This window comes from Castanea sativa, chromosome 10 (genome assembly GCF_040712315.1).
Source record: "Castanea sativa cultivar Marrone di Chiusa Pesio chromosome 10, ASM4071231v1".
NCBI lineage: Eukaryota > Viridiplantae > Streptophyta > Magnoliopsida > Fagales > Fagaceae > Castanea > Castanea sativa.
The window spans coordinates 35,489,526-35,512,655 of record NC_134022.1 but is presented as its reverse complement, the minus strand read 5'-3'; the positions used below and the strand labels follow the sequence as shown (position 1 = coordinate 35,512,655).

Genomic DNA, 23,130 nt, shown 5'->3' with positions numbered 1-23,130 from the left:
TTATTTAAAGGCTCTATAATGGAAAGTTGATCATGGATTAATAAAATTTGGGTTGGAAGTTTTTTTTAGTGCTTGGTGCTAATTCCAAGCAATCCAGGTGCTAATTATAGATTCCTGGCATTCTCTCATGCTTGGTGCTGACTGCAAGTAACTCTAGGTGTTGACTTTTAGGTTCTATTTTCTGTTCTTATAGTTTGGTGCTTACAAGCAGATCCTAGTTGCTGATATTTTTTTTTTAAAACAAGTAATGGAACCCTAGTTGCTGATTCTTGGGTTCTATACCCTTTTCCTTCTCATTTTATTTTCCAAACACATGCTCCTGTTTAGAGTTCATTGTCCTGCATTATATTTGACATGCACATAATGCTTTTTTGAAGTAATTGAAAGCTGCAATGCTAATATGTAAATCTCTAACATGGTTCTTTTGCGTATTGACAGTATCGTGATGACAAAACACGTATCAAGGATGTAATGGGGAAGGTAGGATATTATGAACTTCTTGTTGTGTCTTATTTTGGCATATTTTTAATTTCAACTATGTTTTTTGCAGCTTACCTTTTTGGCAACATGGACGTTTGAAGACTTTAAGGAGGCCATTATTGAAGATGTTGGTTCCCCACCGATTTCAGATATCAACTTAAAGGTACCTCTATAAAATTATTTGTGTTTTATTTTACCCTTCTTTCTGAGATTATTGCATCTGAGAAATCAGAATATGTAGTCATGTGGTCAACTTAGTTCTATGGTTCAATAGAACTTGAGGTCTTTGTCATTTGATGGGTTGATGTCAAGTGCAATAAAAATTTGTTCACCCAGACGAGGTATTCAAGTTCCCTAAAAATCATTTGAGTTGGATTTTTTCCCTAATGGATGATTTTCCTGTTAGTTCTCTTTCTACTCATCTAACTAGAAGCTAGCAATGCCTGCATCTAAATGAAGAAGTAACACTTTTGTTTAAGTAGTAGTCATTCTACCTTTTTTTATTTATTTATCAGTAACAGTCTCTAATCATAATTTAAAGGATGGATGACCCAGTCTTTCCATCTTTCTGGCTTAAGGTAATACTCATAAAAAAAACAAGCAAAACTTTTGTTGTACAATTGTTGGTAAAGGCGCATTTAAGCATTCAAAGCCAGGCACTAAGGGTGAAGTGCTTTTTACTCACAAAGTGAAGCTCATTTATAAAAGTATGCCTAAGTGTGCTTTATTTTTTTGATAGGAACAAAGCATGCTTTTTTGTTCTTTCTTAATATTATTGATACGTGTACTTCATTTGTTACACAAATACCAATATTGTTGTGTGATATACTACACCAAAGCTCACCTTTCATTAAAATTTTCTGAAGAGAAAAAAAAATAAATAAAAGAAAAGTAAAGCGACCATATGGTTTAATTTCTTTGAAAGATATAGATGATAGTAATGAGTGACTGACTGGTAGAAGAGAAGAAAAAGCAATGACTGCTAAAATGATCTTGTGTTTCATGATGATTACTTGAAATGAGGTAGTTTTTTCTTAATAAATAATAAAACTACATTGAAAAAAAAAAAAATCAAATACAATGAGCCAAAGCACCTATGAAGCACAGGTGTGTATTCGGATTCGGGTGCGGGTGCGGGACTCAGCAATTTTTGAAAAAGTACGGTGCGGGTGCGGCGATTAAAAAATTATTATTTATATTTTCTATATATTGCTAATGCTAAGCATACTTTTTCATATAATTGTAAATATATACCAATTTAAGAGTAATAGTAGATAATAATTAAAACATGATGTTTGCTAATGGTGATTAGTTTAAGTTAGTGGTTTGCTTTCTTTCGGTCATGGGTGGCTCTTTATTTTTCTTTGTTGAGTCAAAATCCTTTGAATTTTCTGTGGAAGAAGGGGGTTCTTTCTTCCTTCTTCGTATTTTCGAGAGAGGCAGAGGTTCTCTTCAGTCTGTTTTCATGGGCAAAGAGTCTGCACAAGGCGTATCTTTGTTGGAAGACTTTATTTACTCCAAACCCCCTGGACACTTTGCAAAAGCTGTTAGAGATGGAGAGCAGTTTTATTCTTCAGCTGGGTCTCAATGCACATGGCTCTTTCCTTATGATCTACGAACTCCTTCATAGTAGGCGTAAAGGCTTCATTGTAGTGCGGAAGGTAAGCTGCTGTGGTTGGAGAGGTTTTGGTTGTCACTTGAGAAAGGCAATAGCTCCTGATTCTCCTGCCTTTAACCAGCCCCCCAAGTTCTTACACAGGTCTGAATTCTTAGCCTCCAAATCCTTTGCGGCGGCTGTGGAGCAAAAGTTTGTTGTAAAGAACCCCTTACTTTCGGGCGGGTCGTGGCGGCGAATCCTCCTCTGTCCAGGATCCCCGCGGAGGCTGCGGAATCCAACTCATTTAATGTTGGACCCTTGAAAGTCCAACTTTGCAAATGCGAATTCTCGGACCCGGGATTCTCGCGAGAGCAGGTCTTGGGAAGGTGGATTCTCTCGACGGAGAGAAGATCTTTTCGCTGAAAGTGATGATGGGATGAGTTTGGAACTCTCTTTAAGTTGGTCGTGGGCCCGATTGGTAAGTGGGAGATCTGTGGTCAATTTCAATGAGGTGGTTCCTTCTATGGGCCTGGCTTCTAACTTCAAGCCCACCATTTCTTTTAAGCCAGACTGCCTCCAGTTTAACCATTTTCCAAACCCATTACCATCTCGAAACCTCTAACCCGAAGCCCATTCCTAACCCCAAACCCCTGCCAATCTGTCCTACCGTGGGCCTTACTCCAAACCCAAAACACATCCTTCCCGGCCTAACTCCAAACCCAAACCCGTGGGCCTAACTCCAAACCCAAACCCAAGTAGCGCCTTTAAGTGGAAACCCAAACCTTCCCGGCCCCGTGTTTAAGTCTCGACCAACCCATTGTTTTCTCCTCGCAAACCCCACTCCCACCCTTATTTCGTCGGCGACGGCAAATACGGAGTTGCGCTAAGCTTGTCGGCGTGCACTGTCTCTTCTCGGAGCACTGTCGCGCTTGGAACCAACGTGCTCGAAGTCTCTCTGTGCCCGATATCTTCGAAGCCTCGTGGCCCGAGTCCCGCTACTCAAATGCCTCGGTGGAGGTGTCCTGTGCTCGATAATGAAGTGGGTGAGTCCTGTGTTAGATAATGAAGTGGATGGGTCCCTGTGCTCCGATAATGTTTTGGATGAGTCCCTGTGCTCGGATACTGGAGTGGCCTTGCATTGTGACATCCAACGGATCATCCATGAGCACACAGACAAAGCCATCAGGAAATGGGGTAATTCTGAGCAGTGGGTTCTTGAATTACGAGACGGTAAGAGAGTGGCTGTCCCGATTCTTATTTCTTTGCCATCGGATGCTGCGGTTGTTGGAACGAATGAGTCGAACCAGTTGGTGTTGGTCCCAGAGGAGTCATCGGAACCTAGGGAGATTAATTCTGATCTGGATAAAGGGGTTGAGGTTAGTGTGGAGGATTGGGTTTCAGATATTGGTTCAGAGGATGTTTCCCGGATTCTCGATTTTTCGGCTCCTCTCTCGATGTTGAACCCACGGCCGTCTCCTTACCTACGGGTGTCGGGGATATTCTGAAGGGTCAACAACTTTGGTGGATAATTTGCGGGAAAGGACAAGTACTCGGTGTGGTTTCGGGGAAAAATTCGATGGCTTTGATGATTTTCTTGGGACATCCCTCGAAGGTTTGGAAGAGCCGGCTACCAAATTCTGTTGGGCTGTTGAAGGCGATTACGGCAAAGGGATTTTATGGTTCATTCGATAAAGCATTGAAGAGCTCGGGGAGGAAAGGGATTAGGGAATTGAGGGGTTTGTTTAGCTGTCAATTATGGTCCGAGCCTCTTATAGGCGCAGTGATAATGGTAAGGACAGGGCTCTTTTTATTTCTCAATGAATCTGAAGATTATATCTTGGAATGTCAGAGGTCTGAATGGCAAGGAAAAACGACTCAAGGTTCGTAAACTTTTACGCTCTTGGAAGGCTGATATAGTTTGTTTGCAAGAGACTAAACTGGAATGGATTACAAGAGGCCTTGTTAAATGTATCTGGAGTTGTCCTTTCATAGATTGGCTTTACTTGGGTTTTGAGGGAGCTTCCGGTAGTATTCTGCTCTTGTGGGATAGAAGGGTGGTTGAAAAAATTGAAGAAGCAGTGGGGTGTTTCTCAATTTCATGTAGGTTTAAAAACGTTAGTGACCACTTTGAGTGGGCCTTCACAGGTACCTATGGCCCTAATTTTTATAGAGAGCGTCAATATTTGTGGGAGGAATTGGCTGGCTTGATTAGTTGGTGGAATTTACCTTGGTGTTTGGGAGGGGATTTCAATGTCACCCGCTTTCCTTCGGAGAGGTTAGGGGCGGGAAGATTCACCCGCTGCATGACTGATTTTTCTGATTTTATTTCTCTTCATGGGCTAATGGATAACCCTTTGGAGGGAGGCCTTTTCACATGGTCTAACTCTACCTCGGTCTCTAGAATTGATCGGTTCCTCTTTTCTCCGGCTTGGGCAGATCACTTCTCTCATTTCTCTCAAAAAAGGCTTCCTAGAGTGTTATCCGATCATTTTCCTATTCTTTTGGAGAGTGGGAATCTTCGTAGAGGGCGAACCCCCTTTCGTTTTGAGAATATGAGTGGAAGTTAAGGACTTCCGACCTATTAGCCTTGTTGGGGGGATTTATAAAATTCTTGCCAAAGCTTTGGCTAATCGTCTTCGCATGGTTTTAGGAGAGATCATCTCAGCTCCTCAGAATGCCTTTGTTCTAAATAGGCAGATCCTTGATTTTGTTCTTATTGCCAATGAATGTCTTGATAGTAGATTAAAGTCTGGGCTGCCAGGGTTGTTATGTAAACTGGACATAGAAAAAGCCTTCGATCATGTGAATTGGAGATTCCTTAATTACTTGCTTGAGCGTTGCGGTTTTTCAGATAAGTGGAGACGTTGGATTTCCTTCTGTGTATCAACGGTTCGTTTCTCTATCCTTATTAATGGTACTCCTCATGGGTTTTTTGGAAGCTCAAGGGGGTTGCGGCAAGGTGATCCTTTGTCCCCCTTGTTATTTGTTTTGGTTATGGAAGCCATTAGTAGAATGTTGGATAAAGGCTGCCCTTGAAGGCCGTTTATCGGCTTTAGAGTTGGTGTTTCGATGGTAGACCTTTGATGGTTTCCCATCTCCTTTTCGTGATGATACTCTTATTTTTTGTGATGCTAACATTGATCGAGTTCTTGACTCTCCGTATGGTGCTCATTTGGTTTGAAGGCGTGTCGGGTACGAAGGTTAATTTGGGTAAGTCGAAGTGGTGGCGGTGGTCGGTGCAAGATATGGATCTTTTAGTGGCTGTCTTAGGTTGCAATCATGGGTCCCTCCCTATGAAATACTTGGGTCTTCCTTTGGGGGAAAAATTTAAGGACAAGTCAATTTGGATTCCTATTCTTGAAAGGATGGAAAGAAAATTAGCAGGTTGGAAAAAATTATATTTATCCAAGGGAGGTAGAGTCACTTTAATTAAAAGTACTCTCTCCAATCTTCCTACTTATTTCCTTATTCCCTATTCCTGCTTCTGTGGCCAACCGAATTGCTAGACTTCAACGTGACTTTCTTTGGGGTGGTCTAGGAGATGAGCCCAAATTTCATCTGGTTGATTGGTCTTCGGTGTGTTCTCCTCTCTCTTCAGGTGGGTTGGGGATCAGGAATCTGAGAACCTTCAATATTGCCTTATTAGGGAAGTGGTTATGGAGATTTGGGCAAAAAAGGGATGCTCTTTGGCGTCAAGTGATTGCGGTGAAGTATGGTTGTGATTGGGGTGGCTGGTGTTCTACCTCTTTCTCTGGTCCTTATGGTGTCAGTTTGTGGAAAAACATTAGACGGGGGTGGCACTTTTTATCTCGTTTTATTATGTTTGATATTGGAGATGGATCAAAGGTGCTGTTCTGGCTAGATCATTGGTGTGGTTCTTCTTCTCTTGCCGTTCGCTATTCGGAATTATTTAGGATTTGTCGTAGAAAAGAGGCTACTGTGGCGGATCTTTTGAGGTACACCAATGGAGTCCTCCATTGGGAGTTTCAGTTTTGTAGGGATGTGCATAATCGTGAATTGGAAGCTTTCAGGAGCTTCATCAATTCCATTTATAGCACTCCCGTAAGGGGGATTGGGGAGGACAAGTCCTCATTGTGCACTGTAAGAGTAAAAGGGTTCACGGTTAGTTCTTACTACCATCTTCTTGTTGGTCATAAGGAGCAAATTTTCCCTTGGAAAAGCATTTGGAAGCGGGAGATCCCCTCTAGAGTAGCTTTCCTTGTATGGACCATGCGGCTTTGGGGAAATGTACGCTAGACAATTTAAGAAAAGAAAGATTTGCATCCGGGATTGGTGTTATATGTGCAAGTGCAATTGTGAAAGTGTTGACCATCTCTTTCTTCACTTTGCCGGTTGCCATGGAATTGTGGGACATGGTCTTCGGTTTATTTGGAGTAAGGCGGGTTATGCCAAGGTACGTTGTGGGGCTTTTGGCTTCTTTGGCAAGGTCGTTTTGGTCGCTATCGTAATGGAGATATTTGGAAGGCCGTTCCTCATTGCTTGTTGTGGTGTATTTGGAAGGAGAGAAATAGTAGATGCTTTGAAGACATCGAGAGTTCCATGCCTGTTCTTAAGTCTCGTTTTTTCCGAACCTTACTTGATTGGTTCTCCGTGTGGAGAAGCCTTCCTTTTCTTTCTATTTTGGATTTCCTTGATTTTTGTAATGTTCGTCTTTGATTTGTTCTCCCTTGTATACTTCCTGTGTACTTGGGTGACTCTCTTTTTTCAATAAATTTCTTTATTACTTATCAAAAAAAAAAATTAAAACATGATATTCATAAATTAGAATACAACTCACAAGTTTATTTATTTATTTTTTTTAACATGTATTTTGGCCAGTTTCGGCTGATTTTGGCCATAATCGGCGCGAATCAAAAAAAAAAAAGGCCGAATTGTCGCGTTAGAGGAGTGTCGCTGTGTAGCTGCTAGTCCGGTGCGGTTGCGGTGGCCCTGGAGCTGCACCCATGCTTTCTAGCAAAGTACACAGGAAGTGTACTGAGGAAAACGTGAAAACAAAAGGACTATGATGCATGGAAAGTACAGCTATCAAGCAAATCAGACAAAGAAGTACAAGTGAAAACATCCAATGCATTTATCCATCCAAGAAAATTTTGGAAAAAAGGAAACTTTAGGTCATGAATCGATCTTTCGGTTCCTTAAAAAATCCGAGCATTCCTCTACTGCCAAATACTCTACATTAGGCAACGAGGGATCATGTTCCAAATTATCCCATTTCTGTGTACGGCTAAACTTGACATGGGGTGATGTTGCTAGAGCTGCTGGATTTTGTTTTTGATAAGCTAGGAAGCATGGCTGCGCTGATTTGGCCGGCGCACCCAAGTCCGATTGGCATGGATGCACTGTGTGGCCTCGGACGCGGCTGCATGCGCGTCCGTGGATGAATTTTTTTTTTTTAATTTTTAATTTTTTTGATTTGGATCAATACAGTCCGAAATGGTCCGATACAGGACCTGAATCAGTCTGATATGGGCCGGCAGCCCCCCTTTCCATTGGAGTAGGGAGGGCCTCCTTCCCCACCATTCCGACCAATCAAAACACACCGTTTTGTTTGTAAACTTTAAAGGAAAAACCCTAAAATCATCTCAATTATCTTTATTTATCTACTATTACTCTTAAATTGATATATGTTTACTATTATTATATGAAAAAAAAAATGCATAGCAATATATAGAAAATATAAGTAAAAATATATTTTATAATTAATTAATAAACGTATTCCGCCACACCCGTATCTTATTTTTTCAAAAATTACCGTGCTGCACTGCACCCGCACCCATGCTTCCTAGTTGATAAGTAACCTAGAGCTGCTGGAGTTGAAGAAAGATTCAACATGAGATCAAGAGTGAGGTCACTAGGGAGGGCAGCAGGTTTAAGTTCTAGTTCACAAAATACTCCTAATGAGGGAGAGGCTATTAGTTTAGATGAGTAAGATGATGAGGGTTACATTAGGCAATGAGTGATCATGTTCCAAATCACCTTATTTCTGTGTATACTATACTTGACATGGGGTAATGTTGCTAGAGCTGCTGGATTTATTTGTTTTTGAATGAGTAACCTAGAGCTGCCAGAGTTGAAGAAAGATTCAACATGAGATCAAGAGTGAGGTTACTAGGGAGGGCAACAGGTTCAAGTTCTGGTTCACAACATACTCCTAATGGGGGAGAGGCTATTAGTTTAGATGAGTGAGATTATGAGGGTTATATATCGCGTGATGTAATGATGATGGTCTTCCGTTTAATGAGCATGAAGATTCTATATTTTTGAATTCTATTGCATTGCTTATATTAGACTTGGTATTTGCCTTTTAGTTATATTTTGATGAAACTTTGTACTTTTGATTGTGGCTATCAAATATCATAGTTTTGCTGTATATTTTGTAAAGCACAAGAGAATTATATTAAATGTTATGTTTAAATATTACGTGATTATCACTCGGTCATTATATTGTCTATGAATAATTGCTTTCAATTACCAAATTTTTTTTTTTTTCAAACAATGTCCGATTTTTTATTTTTTTAAAACAACGTCTGATTTACTTCAATTAAATACTATCTGATTACTTCAATTAAGTGCATGCGACCCACACTTTCATCTGCACTGTAAAAATCATCTGGTGCTCTTCGTGTGACATCTTCAACAAACCTCTTAACTTCTTTGTTTCATGAGACATGGCTTGACTGTGATGACATAAGTGCTGACCCTTGATAAGATGTGCTAAAGATGCTTCTTTTATTTTTAAATCCTCATGTAGGACTTTTTGTTGTCGAATTTTTCCGGTTACATTAATGTTAAATCATTTATAGAGGGTTTTCTTGAGCTGCTCAATTTTCACACCACAGATTATAAATATAAGTTTCTTTTTAAGGCCCCCCCCCCAGGGTGATGTAGTTTGACCCTATGAAGCACCAATAGGAATACGATACGCCCCCAACTTGGCAGTATTTGTTTCTTCCTGGGAATTTAGTATACAATAGTGCTGGGATGCATTGATGAATTAATATGTAATTGTGTGTGTGCACTCAACCACACAATATTTTGTTTTAAAGATAAATAACAAACACCAATGGCATAAACTTAGACCAAGTATACATTATAAATCTAATTTTGAAGCTACTCATAAATAAATAAATAAATAAATAATCTATTTTGAAGCTAAAAATTAACAAAAGAGCACATGATCAATGATCCATGTTTGAGATTCATAGAAAATTTAGGTTTCAAAATTTCTAACACATTGGATCCCAAATCTAGCATTTAAACTTTTCATTTTCTTTTTACAATACATTTTAATTGATCCCATATCTGAAATGTATCTTTGTCATATAAAAGCCATATCCCGTTTTATCCCAGCATATCTGTGAAAAAATCTACTTGTCAATATATGTATCAGATATGTATCTGTGTGTACATGTATCTGTATTGGATATGTTTAGATACCACAATTGTTAAATCTTGAGTCAATTTTTAAATAGACTTAAACCTTGAAAAATAAACTGAATATTATAATTTTATATGCACTACACGTATTTTGAAAAATGAAGCATAATGCTAAATATTACTCAATTCATGCTGCCATCCTTTGCCTCTCTTTCTTACTATTTTTATTATCTTTTTTATTCTTTTCATGACGTTATCCTGACTTCATGCTCTTTATCATCATCGTCATCATTGTTTTGCCTTTTATCCTCTGCTTTTATAAAGATGTGTGTGTGGCTGTCTTATATTAAGAAATCCCATATACAACTAACACCACGTTTGCATTCTATGTATGATTAATTGACTGCTGTGAGTGGTCATTAATTTTTCTGATTGGATTTCTGTTTATCTGTGTTACATTTTTTCATAAATGCTTTACATGGAGTCTTAATTGCTGCCGTGTTTGCTACTTATTGTTGCTCATGGCAATAATTTGTCCATCCCTTGTTGGAGTGACTGAGGTGGAGAGACATTTTGATTGTTCTGTTAAATAAGCCTGAACAACCTTGCTTCTGTTATCATACCAAGATGAAATCACACTGTGATTATAGAGTATGCCTGAAAAATGTGCATGAAGTTTGTCTGTGCTATATGTTAAATTAAAATTTTAATTGTACTTCTTTGAAGCTTGTGTTTGAGGAGTCATTAGAGAGAGCCAAGGAGAAGGAGGAGAAGGAAGCTAGAAAGCGTCAACGTCTTGCCGATGACTTCACAAAGCTATTATACACATTCAAGGTATTGTGAGACTGTTGTTAAATTGGACATAGATATTTCCATTTTGAACTGCTAGGGTAAGTTGATTGTGTTGACCATCCCATCTAACTTCTGATTTCTGTTCCACTTTATAGGAAATTACTGCATCTTCTGTTTGGGAAGATTGCAGACCACTTTTTGAAGAGAGCCAAGAATATAGGTACTACATTAACCCCCTCCCCACTCCCCCTTTTATTCTCCTCTGTAGAACATGCCTGTGTTAGTTAATTTTTGTGAGTTTAATCTTCCTTTCTTAATAGTGGACTTAGTTAAGTTACTATCTTGCCCCTTTGGTTGTAATTCCCAGTTCTTATGGCATATGATCCCCAAGGCAATGTGCTATACATCTTTTCCATTGGTTATTGTTAATTGGGAAGGAAATATTTCTTAGGAGTGCATCTTTTTGACGCTCCAACATTAACCCAGAAATAACCCCGCTTAATGAGTCAATTTTGTTAATTTTGTTTTCCTGTGTAAATAAATCCATTATTGTATTGTATTTCTTTCTATTGGCTATAAACTTGAAAGTATTTGTTTTGATGCATAAAACTAAATCTTATTAAACACTAAAGGATCCCTTTGAGGACTACGGCTTTTATTTGATTATTAAAAAAAAAAGGTGTGAGAAATGTTGTGCATATCCTAGAACATGGCATGTCTAATATACGTGTTTAACTAACAGTCTTATTTTATTGGTCATAACTTGATGATTAATAGTTTCATGATTACTATAGGCAGAATTGCCATGGATGTAAAGCTAATTGAATTAATGTGAATACATGTAGGCACCCTAATTTGTATCAGCATTACTAGTATCTCCAATATTGAAGGAAAACTAAATTACAAATTGTACCCTCTAAATGTGAATCCTTTGGCTTTGCCTGTTGATATTTAAAATTTTGTAATGTTTTAAAATTAGGAAAATGATGTGTCAAACGTGTATGAGATATATATTTCCTTTTAGAGATTGTGTGATATATATATATATATATTAGAGATAGTGAGTTTAGGAGAAGTTGTGGTCTAGTGGGCTTTTTTTTTTTTTTTTTTTCTTTTAAAGAAAAAATAAAAACTCTATCTAGAGTTTAGGAGAAGTTGTGGTTGGCCTATTTGAATCCTTTGCCAAACAAATTGTAAAAAGAAAAGATTTTAAAAGTTGAGTATTTTAAATTTTAACTTTTGAAGAGGTATGCTAACTTTTAGGAAAATGGGGTGAATGTGGGATTTGATTTTTTTTTTTTAATTATAAAATTTTCGAATTTAGTTATTGAATATCCTTATTTGCCCCATTTTTTATTTTCTAAGTGTAGTGATAATATAATATATTAGGGGTATTTTAGTTAGTAGAAGTGTGTATATATATATATTTTAATGTGGAGAGTGAAAAAAAAAAGTGAGAGAGAGGGAGAAAAAGAAAAAGTTGTAGCTAAAATTGAGGAGTTTTTAATTTGGATTATAATTGATGAGCCAGTTGTTTGGCAACTTGAGATATAGAGTTTAACAAAAAAAAAAAAAAAAAAAAACTTGAGATATATTAGAGAGTTTTTATTTATTTATTTTTTAAGCAAAAGATATACTAGAGAGTTGGAACTAAAATTTAGGAACAAATTGTTGGTAAACGGCTTTTTTATTTTATTTTAAATTTAGCTAAAATTTAGGGTTTTTAAAATTAATAATTTTACCTATATAACCTATTATTTAAGTTTTACAGATTGGTAAATTTGAGAGTATTTTAGGCATCAAAATTGAGATCTCACACAGGAGAAGCCATAATAAACACACAAAAAAACTTCTCTTCTTTCTCTACCTCGTCACCAAACCCAGTTTAAGAAATGAAAACCCTCTCTCTCAATAGTGCAACGTGCAAGTGGCTTGCTAGTTTGTGTGAATTCATATGGGGATTTGCTTTATTGGTGAATTAGCGACAAGGTGGGTTGATGCTATTATCGATGATGGATGGGTTGCGATTAGAGGTGATGTGTTACAAAATTGAAGCTTTGTTTTGGTTCAGAGTAGCTTAAATAGTATAGACTATAGAATATAGAGTTCTTTTCGGAAATATGTATCTTTTAGTCTTTCCCTCTTCATAGAACCCTTAACATAGAAAGCCCAAATCTGCAATCGCTCCTTTGAGTTCGCTAATGAAAAAACAAATGGTGTTGTTGTCCTAGCAGTGTCTCCCGAACAACATTGTGTATGGCATCCTAAGTCAAATGCTAGTGAAATCATTGAGAATCTTGATTGAAATTTTAAGAGCAAATCATTGTTTTGATGAGCAAATCCAAGAGTGACACTAGAAACTGCAAGGTAGTCACAAGTAGGAACCATTTTAAACATTCTAATGCTTGGCTTCCACAAATATAGACTTCAACCAGGTAAGCTCTTCTCAAAATTTTTAGTGAGACAAAACAAGCCATTACAGAAGGCAACAATGTTGGTACTACCAAGAACATGGGGGATTTTAAAGCTAGAAACCTCAATCAAAGAGTGGTCAGTGTTGTAAACAACGGTATGCACCTCAGTCGAAGTGTGGTCAGTGTTGTAAACAATGGTATGCAATTCTTCCTCCGTGTAAGGTGATGAAGGATGTGGTGTATATAGAAGATAACCATTGTGAGTGTGAGTGTTGTTATTGGATAGTATAGCTTGGTTGAGATGTGTGGCAATGAATTTGGGGTTGGTGATTATGGTTTCAAAAGATTTAGTATCACAACTGAATTGGATTAAGGATTTCACTAGCATCTGACTTAGGATGTCGTACACAATGTCATTCGGGAGACACTGCTCGGACAACAACATTTGTTTTATCATTACCGAACTCAAAGGAGCAATTGCAGATTTGAGTTTTCTGTGAAAAGGGAAAGTCTAAAAGATATATATTCGAAAAGAACTCTATACTTTGTATTTTATACCATTTAAGCTACTTTGGACCAAAATGAAGTTTCAATTTTGTAACTCATCACCTCTAATAATCGCAATTCATCCATCAACGATGATTGCGTCAACACACCTTGTCGCTAATTCACCAATAAAGCCAATCCCCAAATAAACTCACACAACCTAGCAAGCCATTTGCTCGTCTCTCTATTGAGAGAAAGAGGATTTTCAATTCTTCAACTTGGGTTTGGAGACGAGGTAGAGAAAGAAGAGAAGTTTTTATTAGTATTTATTATGGCTTCCCTTGTTTGGGATCTCAATTTTGATGCCTAGAATACTCTCAAATTTACCAATTTGTAAAGCTTAAATAATAGGGTTATATATGTGAAATTATTAATTTAAAAAATCATAAATTTTAGCTAAATTTAAAAAAAAAAAAATTCATTTACCATCAATCTGTTCCTAAATTTTAATTCTAACTCTCTAATATATCTTTTGCTAAAAAAAATCTCTAATATATCTCAAGTTGTTTTTTTGTTTTTGTTAAACTCTATATCTCAAGTTACTAAACAACTGACTCATCAGTTATCTTTTTTTTTTCTCCCCCTCTCTCATGTTTGTTTGTTTTGTTTTTTTTAAAATATATATATATATATATATATATATCTACTTCTATTAACTAAAACACCCCTAATATATTATATTATCACTACACTTAAAAAATAAAAAATGGGGCATATAAGGAAATTCACTATACTTGGTGTTTGGTCCTATTACACATGTTTGAGGTGTGCAGCTAACTCTGTGTTCCGTTGGAAAGGTGTCTGGGGCAGTAAGGTTCCACATAAGGTAGCTGTTTTGGTATGGACAGCAGCTTTGAATTTTATACTGAGAATAGATAACCTTGTTAAACAGAAGCTATTGATTGATAGATGTGTAATGGCAATAGTGAAACAGTCGAGCACTTCTTGTTGCATTGCACTATAGCTAGACAATTGTGATCTTTTGCACTTACGGCTACACTGCATTGCATTATATGATCCATATGGAAAGAGAGGAATCACCAGACTTTTGAGAACAAAGAGCAATCTATGCAAAAAATTTAGAATAGCTTTTTGAGATTTTTGTTTGAATATTTTACTTTGATTGGGAGGGTGCCTTGCAGTTCTATTATTGATTTTTAAGACCTAATGAGTGTTCATCTGTCATTCTTTAAGGGTATTTGCATTTGATCATTCCTTACTTTTACTTATCCAAGCCAATTTTCCCCTTGTTCAGATCAATTGGGGAGGAGAGCTTTAGGAGGGAGATTTTTGAGGAATACATTGCAAACTTGCAGGAAAAGGCTAAAGAGAAGGAGCGCAAGCGTGAGGAGGAAAAGGTATGCAAGTCTTGTCAAACATGCCTAGATAGTTTGAAACAAGATAATTAAATTGTCTAGTATGATATGTTATTACTATTGCAAATATTGAAGTAGTTGACTGGAACTGCCTGCTATGTAGTATATCTGCTATATATAACTTGGTCTGCTGGTTTCCTTTTCAAAGCACTTCCAAGAGTTACTGTTCCTTACCCTTGCTATATATTTTTGAAGCAGATATAGATGTGAGTTGTGTAATCCATCTAATGAAATTGAATCTCTTCTTTATTGTTATACCTTTCAAGGTGTTCATGTACTAACTTAGGAGCCTAATATTATTTTCATTTTTTGCCTCATCTTATCATGGTGATGAAGAAAAACTACTGAAACAGTGACCAGTTGATTGATGTCTTTGTTGGGTTTTTCCTTTTTCAATAAAATTGCCGAGCTTTCGTGTTTGTTTTGCCAAAAATGCTTTTATACATTAATAAATGATATATTGTAATATTAGGGTAATTACATAATAAAGCCTAAAGTTTGACATCAGATTCATATTCTAAAGTTGCAATTATATCAATGTCTACTTAATACTTTCAGAAAACGTTACAATTTGAATCCATTGAGTCTATTGTTACAAAACATATACTCACATAAACTTTATCCCTCTTTTTACTAATAAAAAAAAAACATATACTCACGTAAACTGTACTTCTTAAGTATTGAAAATCCTTCAGTTTGAAGGGGTAACAATATCTGCTGATACAACTGTGAACATGACACGCCTTTTTGGGGGTTAGTGTTTAGATAGGACCCATTTTGAAAGGATGAATAAATTGTTCAAATTCATTTTGACTTGCTGAATCTGCAATCAACCTAAAACGAACCGCTTCATTATTCATGTCGAGGTGGTTGAAACTCTTCATTGTGTCATTGTAGAATACCTATTAAGTCAAAGGGAATTTTATAATATTGTTATAAGACTAGCAATGCTTTATGGTACTAAACGTTGTGGTTGTTAAGAAGCAATATATTCATAAAATGACTATAGTTGAAATGATAATATTAAGATGGATAAGTGGAAATACACTGAAAGATAGGATTCGAAATGAGAAACTCTGCCTAAATATTGGGGTGACCCCCATTGATGAAAAGATGATTGAAAGTTGCTTGAGATACATGGAAAGATAGGATTCAAAATTAGGAAATCCGTTGAAATATAGGGTTGACCCTTATTGATTAAAAGATGAGGGGGAGTCGGTTGAGATAGTTTGGTCATATTCACAGGAGAGTGATTGATGCACCGATAAGTAAGAGTGGGCTGATTTAAGTTGAGGGAATGAAAAAAGGTGGAGGAAGATCAAAAATAACATTAGTAGAAGTAGTTAAAATGAACATGTCAATTAAGTATACCTTAAGGAGGAAAAGATGTGGGAAAGTTGCTTGAGACAATTTGGTCATATTCATAGGAGAGTGATCGAGCACCAATATATAAGGGTGAACTGATTCTGGTTGAGGGAACCAAAAAAGGTAGAGGAAGATCAAATAACATTAGTAGTAGTTAAAAAGGACATGTCAATTAAGGAAGTATCAAAGATTATGACTTTGGATAGAATAGAATGGAGGAAAAGACTAGATGTGGAAAATCCTAATTAAAATGTTGAAAATCCATAGCCGACCTCAAAAAGTTAGTGACTAAGGCTTTGTTGTTGTTGTTATTGTTTATTCTGCATAAATTTGAATTTTAAATACGAAAGTCAATAATTAAAAGAAATTTAATGGTTGCATTGATAATTCTTCTCTTCATTGGAATTTTATAGCCCTTAGCCCTTTTACCCAAAATAAAGAAAAAAAACTCTCATTTCTTTTTAGGGAAAAAAGCACTTTCCCCCCTTTCTCTATGGGGTTTGTTTACAATTTCTTCCCTAAAGTATAAAATCGATCAATGTCCTACCTTAACTATTGAAAATGAGCCCACGCCCCTAACTGTTAGTTCACTTGTTAGTACATAATAGAATCTTTTGATTCCTAGAATATTCCACAATGAAATTACTAAAACACCCTTAACAGTAACTTTAAGTCTAATTTATTTACTTACTCTACACTAAAAAAGGAAAAAAAAATCGTACCCTCAACCTGAGTATCACAGCCCCAATACACAAAATCTCAACTTGTACATTTTTGGAATAGATCTCAACTTGCAAAGATAAGATCAGATTTGAGTATGATAAATTTGAGTGAAACCAACAATGTTTTGTCAATGGACTTGGCTGAAAACAGTTCTGTCAAATTCAGACAATGTTAAGATGAGAAAAGCTTATGTTCTATCTTCTGAATTTTGAGATTGAGATTGTGGTTTCAAAAATCCTAGAACCGACATTGATAGCAACCTGGCCTCATGTGGAGAGACAGAGACTCTAGATATGGCCTCCCACGACACTAGAACCCAATCTTTCTACTCCTAACCTATGATGCTCGGATACACAAAAATTGGCGAAGTATCCATGTCCTACATGGGTATGGGTACAAATTTATTGGGTACACACCCAGCCAAAATTTTATTTTATTACGGGCACAGCCAGAAGGCCCAGAACATGGTCACAACGTGGTTTGGGTAAGTCCTGGACCTGGGATAAAAAAAGAGAGAGAAAGCAAGGGGATTTCGACACCTGTCCAGCTCCCCACCGCACTGACCACCATGTTTCCAATTGCTGCTATCGCTGATTACTCTCTCCACAGCTTCTTCTTCTCTTCTCCTTGTCCTCACATTGCCCCACTCTCCTTAATCTTCTTTTTCTTTCTTCTTTCCCTTTTTTTTTTTTTTTTTTTTTTTTTGCAAAATCCATTTTTGTTTATTAGACTTTTCTTGTTTTTTCTGCTTATTCCACGTGAGAGTGATACATGATGAAAAGTAATTTCCAATTATTGTTTTCACGGCTTGATTCCATTTACCCCATCAGGACACGTGACAAGCTTTGAACTTTTTTGCAATAGGAACATGTTAGTATTATTGTTATTGTTGGTTAAAGATTTTTTTTTTTTTTTCATAGGTAAGAAAAATTTTTATTGAAAAAGGAATAGCATGAAAAATACTAATGGTTCACGATAGTGAACAAAGAGAAAAAAGAGGTAACAAGAAGCTAATAGACACTAAGCTATTTTAAAAGACAAAAGAAAATCCATAAGTATGGAACAATCCAAGAGGCCCTGACACCAAGACCAATCAAAGAGGGTCCATTGGCATAAATCTAACAACTGAGCCAATGATTTCCCAGTATCCTCAAAAGAATGCCAACTCCGTTCAGTCCAAATATTCCTCATTAAATAGCTCAGAACCAGATTCCAAATATTGGAATTATGTTTTCCAAGCCACTGATACCAACGAAAAAATAAATCTGTAATGGAACATGGCATGACCCAATCAATCCCAAATAGCCGAAACATATACATCTACAAAGAATGAGCAATTGGATAGGAAATCAGCAGGTGATCTATAGATTCCTCATTTCAACACATACAACAACGATTTGCCAAAGTGCGGCCACGGAGCATAAGATTATCCAAAGTAAGGATCTGGCCATGAGTTGTTGTCGACATAAAGAATGCCACCCTTTTAGGAACCTTTACTTTCCAAATGCCCTTCCAAGAGAAAGTAGAAAGAGTTACATTTCGAATCTTATGATAAAAAGACCGAACATCAAACTTCCCACTTCCATCAAGACACTAATAAAGTCTTTCACTACCTCCACCCTTAGGAATCCGAGTTTGAATGAAGTGAAGAAGGGAATAGGAAGCCGCCAACTCCCAATCATTAAATTCCCTATATAGTCCTAAACTCCATACTCTATCATTATCATCAATTGGAGGATTCAACACTTTAGAAATACAAGCTTTCTTGTTGGTTGAACACACAAATAACTGAGGATAAAGAGATTTGAGAGAATTATCCCCAGTCCACTTATCATGCCAAAAAAGAATACAAGAACCATCCCTCACCACAAAAGACAAATGCTTAGAAAAACTTTCCCACCCTTTACTAATACTTTGCCATAAACCACAACCATGAGCCCTTCTATAAACTCTAGTGCTCCACCCCCCTTTCCCCTCCCCATATTTCATGGGTATGACCCTCCGCCACAGATGAGTAGTTTCATGGCCATACCTCCAAGGCAATTTCCCTAATAGAGCCTGATTAAACGACACCAAATTCCGAATTCCCAACCCACCCAACTCGCAGGGTAAGCAAGCCTTTTCCCAAGCCACCAAGGGGTATTTGAAGCACTCAACTGAAGAACCCCATAAAAAATTTCTCTGAATTCATTCCAATCTCATTGCCACAACTTTAGGAACAGTAAAAAGGGAAAGATAATAAGTCGGAAGGCTTGACAGGGTACTTTTCAACATAGTGAGTCTGCCACCCTTTGACAAAGACTCTTTTAAATCTCAAGTCTTAATGTTAGTTGTGACTTGTGAATTTTTTTCGTTCTTCTTTTAAATGATAGTTGCTGTGAGTTTAATAATAAATTTGTTAGTCTATTGAGTATTGTTATTTGAGATTTTATAATTATATAAATATAATGTACAAAGATGTTATTGTGTACAACATTTACTAGAATTATTTTATTTATTTATAAAATTGAATTATTTGTAGGTAAAATAAGTACCTACAAATAGTTCACTTTATTTCTTTGCCATCTATGATTGCCTTTAAATTAACTTTAGATATGTTTTCAAACATTTTATTATCGTTACTTAATTTTAAAACCTAAAATAAACATAAATTTTGTCCAAAAATATATAAAATATACCTATAATTAATTTTTAGTTAATTGATCGATTGCCTTATCCCCAACGTGTTGTTCCCTAGTTTTTCAAGAAATGCCATATCTGCATAACTTGTATAATGTCATACCCCCTATTGTATTAGACCTATTAGTATCCGCGCAACCTAACTCCTAACCATACCTAGCCCAGCCGAGACTTAAGAAAACCAAAAGCAAGGAAAGGAGCACATTCCGATATCAGAACAACAACAACAACAAAAAACCACTTAAATTTCTCCTGTTTCTTGAGAACTGAGCTGTGTGCACGCTCCCATTGAAATGGAGATACTGGCTTGTATATATGAAAACAGTGCTAAAACTAAAGTACAAAAGGCCCACACCACATTTCTTCTCACACTCAATCACAACCTAAAAAGCAAGCAAATGTCAAGCATGAAATGAAACAAAACAGAGTCTCACTGTTCTTTATACAGTTTAGAGGGTGCGATTTTGTTTTGTCGGATTGGGGCTGTTCATTGTGGGTTTTTTTTTTTTTTAGTATATATTTTTTTATTGTTTTAGAGTAGGCAAATAAATTAGAGTTAAATTTACTGTTGAGGGTGTTTTAGAAATTTCCTTGCTGAATATTCCAGGGATCAAAAGATCCCATTATGTATTAACAATTTAATTATCGATAGGGGGTATTTGCCCATTTTCAATATTTAAGGAGGGGCATTGCTAAATTTTATAGTTTATGAAGGAAATTGTCAACTACTCTATAGATAAAAGGGGGGGAAGTGCTTTTTTTTTTTTCCCATCTTTTTATTTTAATTGTCTTTCTAATTTTGGGTGGAATTTTTTTGGGTTAAATTAAGAACTTTTAGATTGTATGTTATTAGTACTTTAGTTGATTTTAGTATGAAATAGAATGTGTAAAATTTATTTGCTTGTAAATTATTATGTGCTTACAAAATATGAAATGATCACTTTGGCTGATATTTTATAACTTATAAGCAGGTTGAAATGGGTCATATCTATGTGAACCCAATACAACATGTGTATTAAACGACAGGATGAAATGGTTCATGTTCAACCCAACATGAATTGTTTATTAAGTCGTGTCATGTCAATTTGCTTAATAAACAGGTTATGTTAAGGTTGAGGGGTTTTCACATGTTTATTAATTGGGTTGTGTTAGGGTTGAATAGAAAACCCCTAGCTCGTCACCAGTCCAATAAAGACAACCTCCAGTTGTGGGTTTTCTTGCCCTAAAATACTGCTTGACATCGACATGAAGGGCTTTTCTCAGTGCCTAAAAGGTCTCAGGTGCAGCCATAGGTTTCCATTACTTTAGATAGAGATTCCCTAAGTGTGAAGACTGCAATGATTTTAAAATTATAGGGTAGACACTGAAGCAATTGAAACATCAAGGTTTAATTTGAAACCAATTGCAAACATTGGTTTATTATGCCCCTGAATATTAAGATTGAGCATCCTGTATACCTCTTACTCGAGAATGTCTGCTGATCTGAGTATTTGTGCTGCTTGTTGAGGCTTTTTTGTGAACCTTTTCTTGTGTTGTAAATGATACTCATTAAGTATACATATATATCTCCAGCAGTTCTGTCATTTGAAGCACTTCTATTGAAGATTGTAATTTCTTTGCAGGCCAAAAAAGAGAGAGAGAGAGAGGAGAAAGAAAAGCGGAAGGAGAAAGAAAGAAAGGAGAAGGAGAGGGAGCGTGAAAGAGAAAAGGGGAAGGAACGATTTAAGAAGGATGAAACAGATGGTGAAACCGTAGACGTGATTGACAACCATAGCTATAAAGAGGACAAGAAAAGGGAAAAAGACAAAGATAGGAAACACCGGAAGAGGCACCAAAGTGCCACAGATGATGTAAGTTCTGATAAGGATGAGAAGGAAGAGTCTAAGAAATCACGCAGACATGGCAGTGACCATATAAGTTCTGATAAGGATGAGAAGGAAGAGTCTAAAAAATCACGTAGACATGGCAGTGACCGCAAAAAGTCAAGAAAGGCTAGTGATTTTTCTTTTGATATGTTTCGGTAACGTTTTATGTACAATGATCGCAATTTTACTTATTTTTTGAACTTTTCCTGATGTTTCTTTGCAGCATGCATACTCACCTGAATCAGATAGTGAAAACCGGCATAAAAGACACAGGAGAGAGCACCGGGATGGTCGAAGAAGTGGATATGAGGAACTTGAAGATGGTGAGCTTGGTGAGGATGGGGAAATCCAGTAGCCATATATTCCATTCTTAGAGATTGCTAACATTCGCTTAGTTCATTATAAATGCTAGCCAAGTACTTTTGACAAAGTAGGACTAAGAATTGCTTCACTGATCAGCTGTCAAAGAAAAAAGAACAGATACGGTTTGTATATTAGATTGGATATTAGATGCGTCTTATATTCTTAAAATGTTGCTGGTTCTGTTTCTATGGAAAAGTGATCATTGATTTGATTATAGGATTTTGATGGTATGCAAATGTTATAGTACATTTTCAAGCATGTTGATTATTAGGTTTTGGAAGTGACAAATTATGAATATGAGGAATCTGGTTGTTGAACTGTCGAATTGCATGAAATCTGGATTCTGTGCGGACATGTGAAAGTGGTGTCAAGTAGAATTCCGGGTGTGAGCGAACATCCGGATTCAAATTAAATAATATTTCTCTTTCTATCTTTCTAATGTGAATCCAGATGCTTTCACATTTTCTTTACCCTTTCAATTTTTTTTTTTTTTTTAAATTTTTCATGAGACTGAACATCAAGATTCTTCTTTCTTTCTTTCTTTTTTATTTTTTTTATTAATAAATTGTGTTAAGCAATTCGGTCTTTACTTATAATTTTTTATTGTTTTTTTAGAGAGATTGGAGGAAAGAAAAAAAAAAATGAAATCGAATTCTAATTTGGGAGAACAAAAAATCATCAATATTATAATTATATATATCTAAAAGTTAAAGCGTAACATTTATTGTTGCTACGTTCCGGTTGAGCCACTTTAGTAGTCACGTTATTATCTTTTTTATTTCTAATTATTTAAAACATTTTCTTATTTAATAAGGTGACTTAAAAAGATTCTTTATTTAAAAATTAAAATATTTTTTAACCATTATTTTTATTATTAATTTTTCAAAACTCTTCCTCTCCTTTACCTCTTCATCTCTCTACTACTTTCTATCTTAATATCATTCATTCTCTCCATCCAGGTTACAGGTCCGTCTACCAGCCCTTTGGTTGGTAAAGTACCTAAGCCGTCTCTTTTGATGATTTAGTTACTTATGACTACCTCGATTAATTAGATCTGTCTACCTTGGGATTTATCCCTATTATTCCTAATCCCAAATGCTTGTGTAACCATCCAATGAATTATCTTTGAAGTTCAAGGCTTCTACACCCCTCCACCCTTATTAGGGATTTGTCTTCACCAAGACCTAAAAATTTAGGAGCAAATGTTCATTTTTAAATAAAAAGGCAATATATCTGATACAAATTCCATATGGAATCCTCTGCACATTACACATAATTTGTATAATGTTAGTTTACTCACTCCTCTTATTTACCTCTCCATGGCTCGCTTTTTACCAACATTTAACATGTTTGGGTTGATGTCACATACGAATATCTGAGTTTCTTCATGTAAATTATCTTCAAGAACATCTTGTATTGCTCTGCGTTTGACACTGTTCAAGGTTTCCAGGATTTGGAAAGTTACATCCCCTGCAAAACTTCAAATTCAAGATCAACAAATTTTATTCATTATAAGAATTTAAGACAATATA

General features: G+C 36.2%; 1 protein-coding gene across 2 annotated transcripts in view; it reads left to right on the top strand.

The window, feature by feature from the left end:
• Positions 1 to 22,043, top strand: part of LOC142612590 (pre-mRNA-processing protein 40A) — a 40,900-nt gene extending 18,857 nt beyond the window's left edge. For both annotated transcript variants that reach the window (XM_075784695.1, XM_075784694.1), the window contains exons 23-29: positions 439 to 480; positions 551 to 643; positions 10,202 to 10,309; positions 10,423 to 10,487; positions 14,483 to 14,585; positions 20,993 to 21,361; positions 21,459 to 22,043. In XM_075784695.1, the coding sequence (XP_075640810.1) occupies positions 439 to 480; positions 551 to 643; positions 10,202 to 10,309; positions 10,423 to 10,487; positions 14,483 to 14,585; positions 20,993 to 21,361; positions 21,459 to 21,590 (912 nt within the window). In that variant the 3' untranslated portion in view covers positions 21,591 to 22,043. The remainder of the gene's footprint in view (positions 1 to 438; positions 481 to 550; positions 644 to 10,201; positions 10,310 to 10,422; positions 10,488 to 14,482; positions 14,586 to 20,992; positions 21,362 to 21,458) is intronic.
• The last annotated feature ends 1,087 nt before the right edge of the window (positions 22,044 to 23,130 follow it).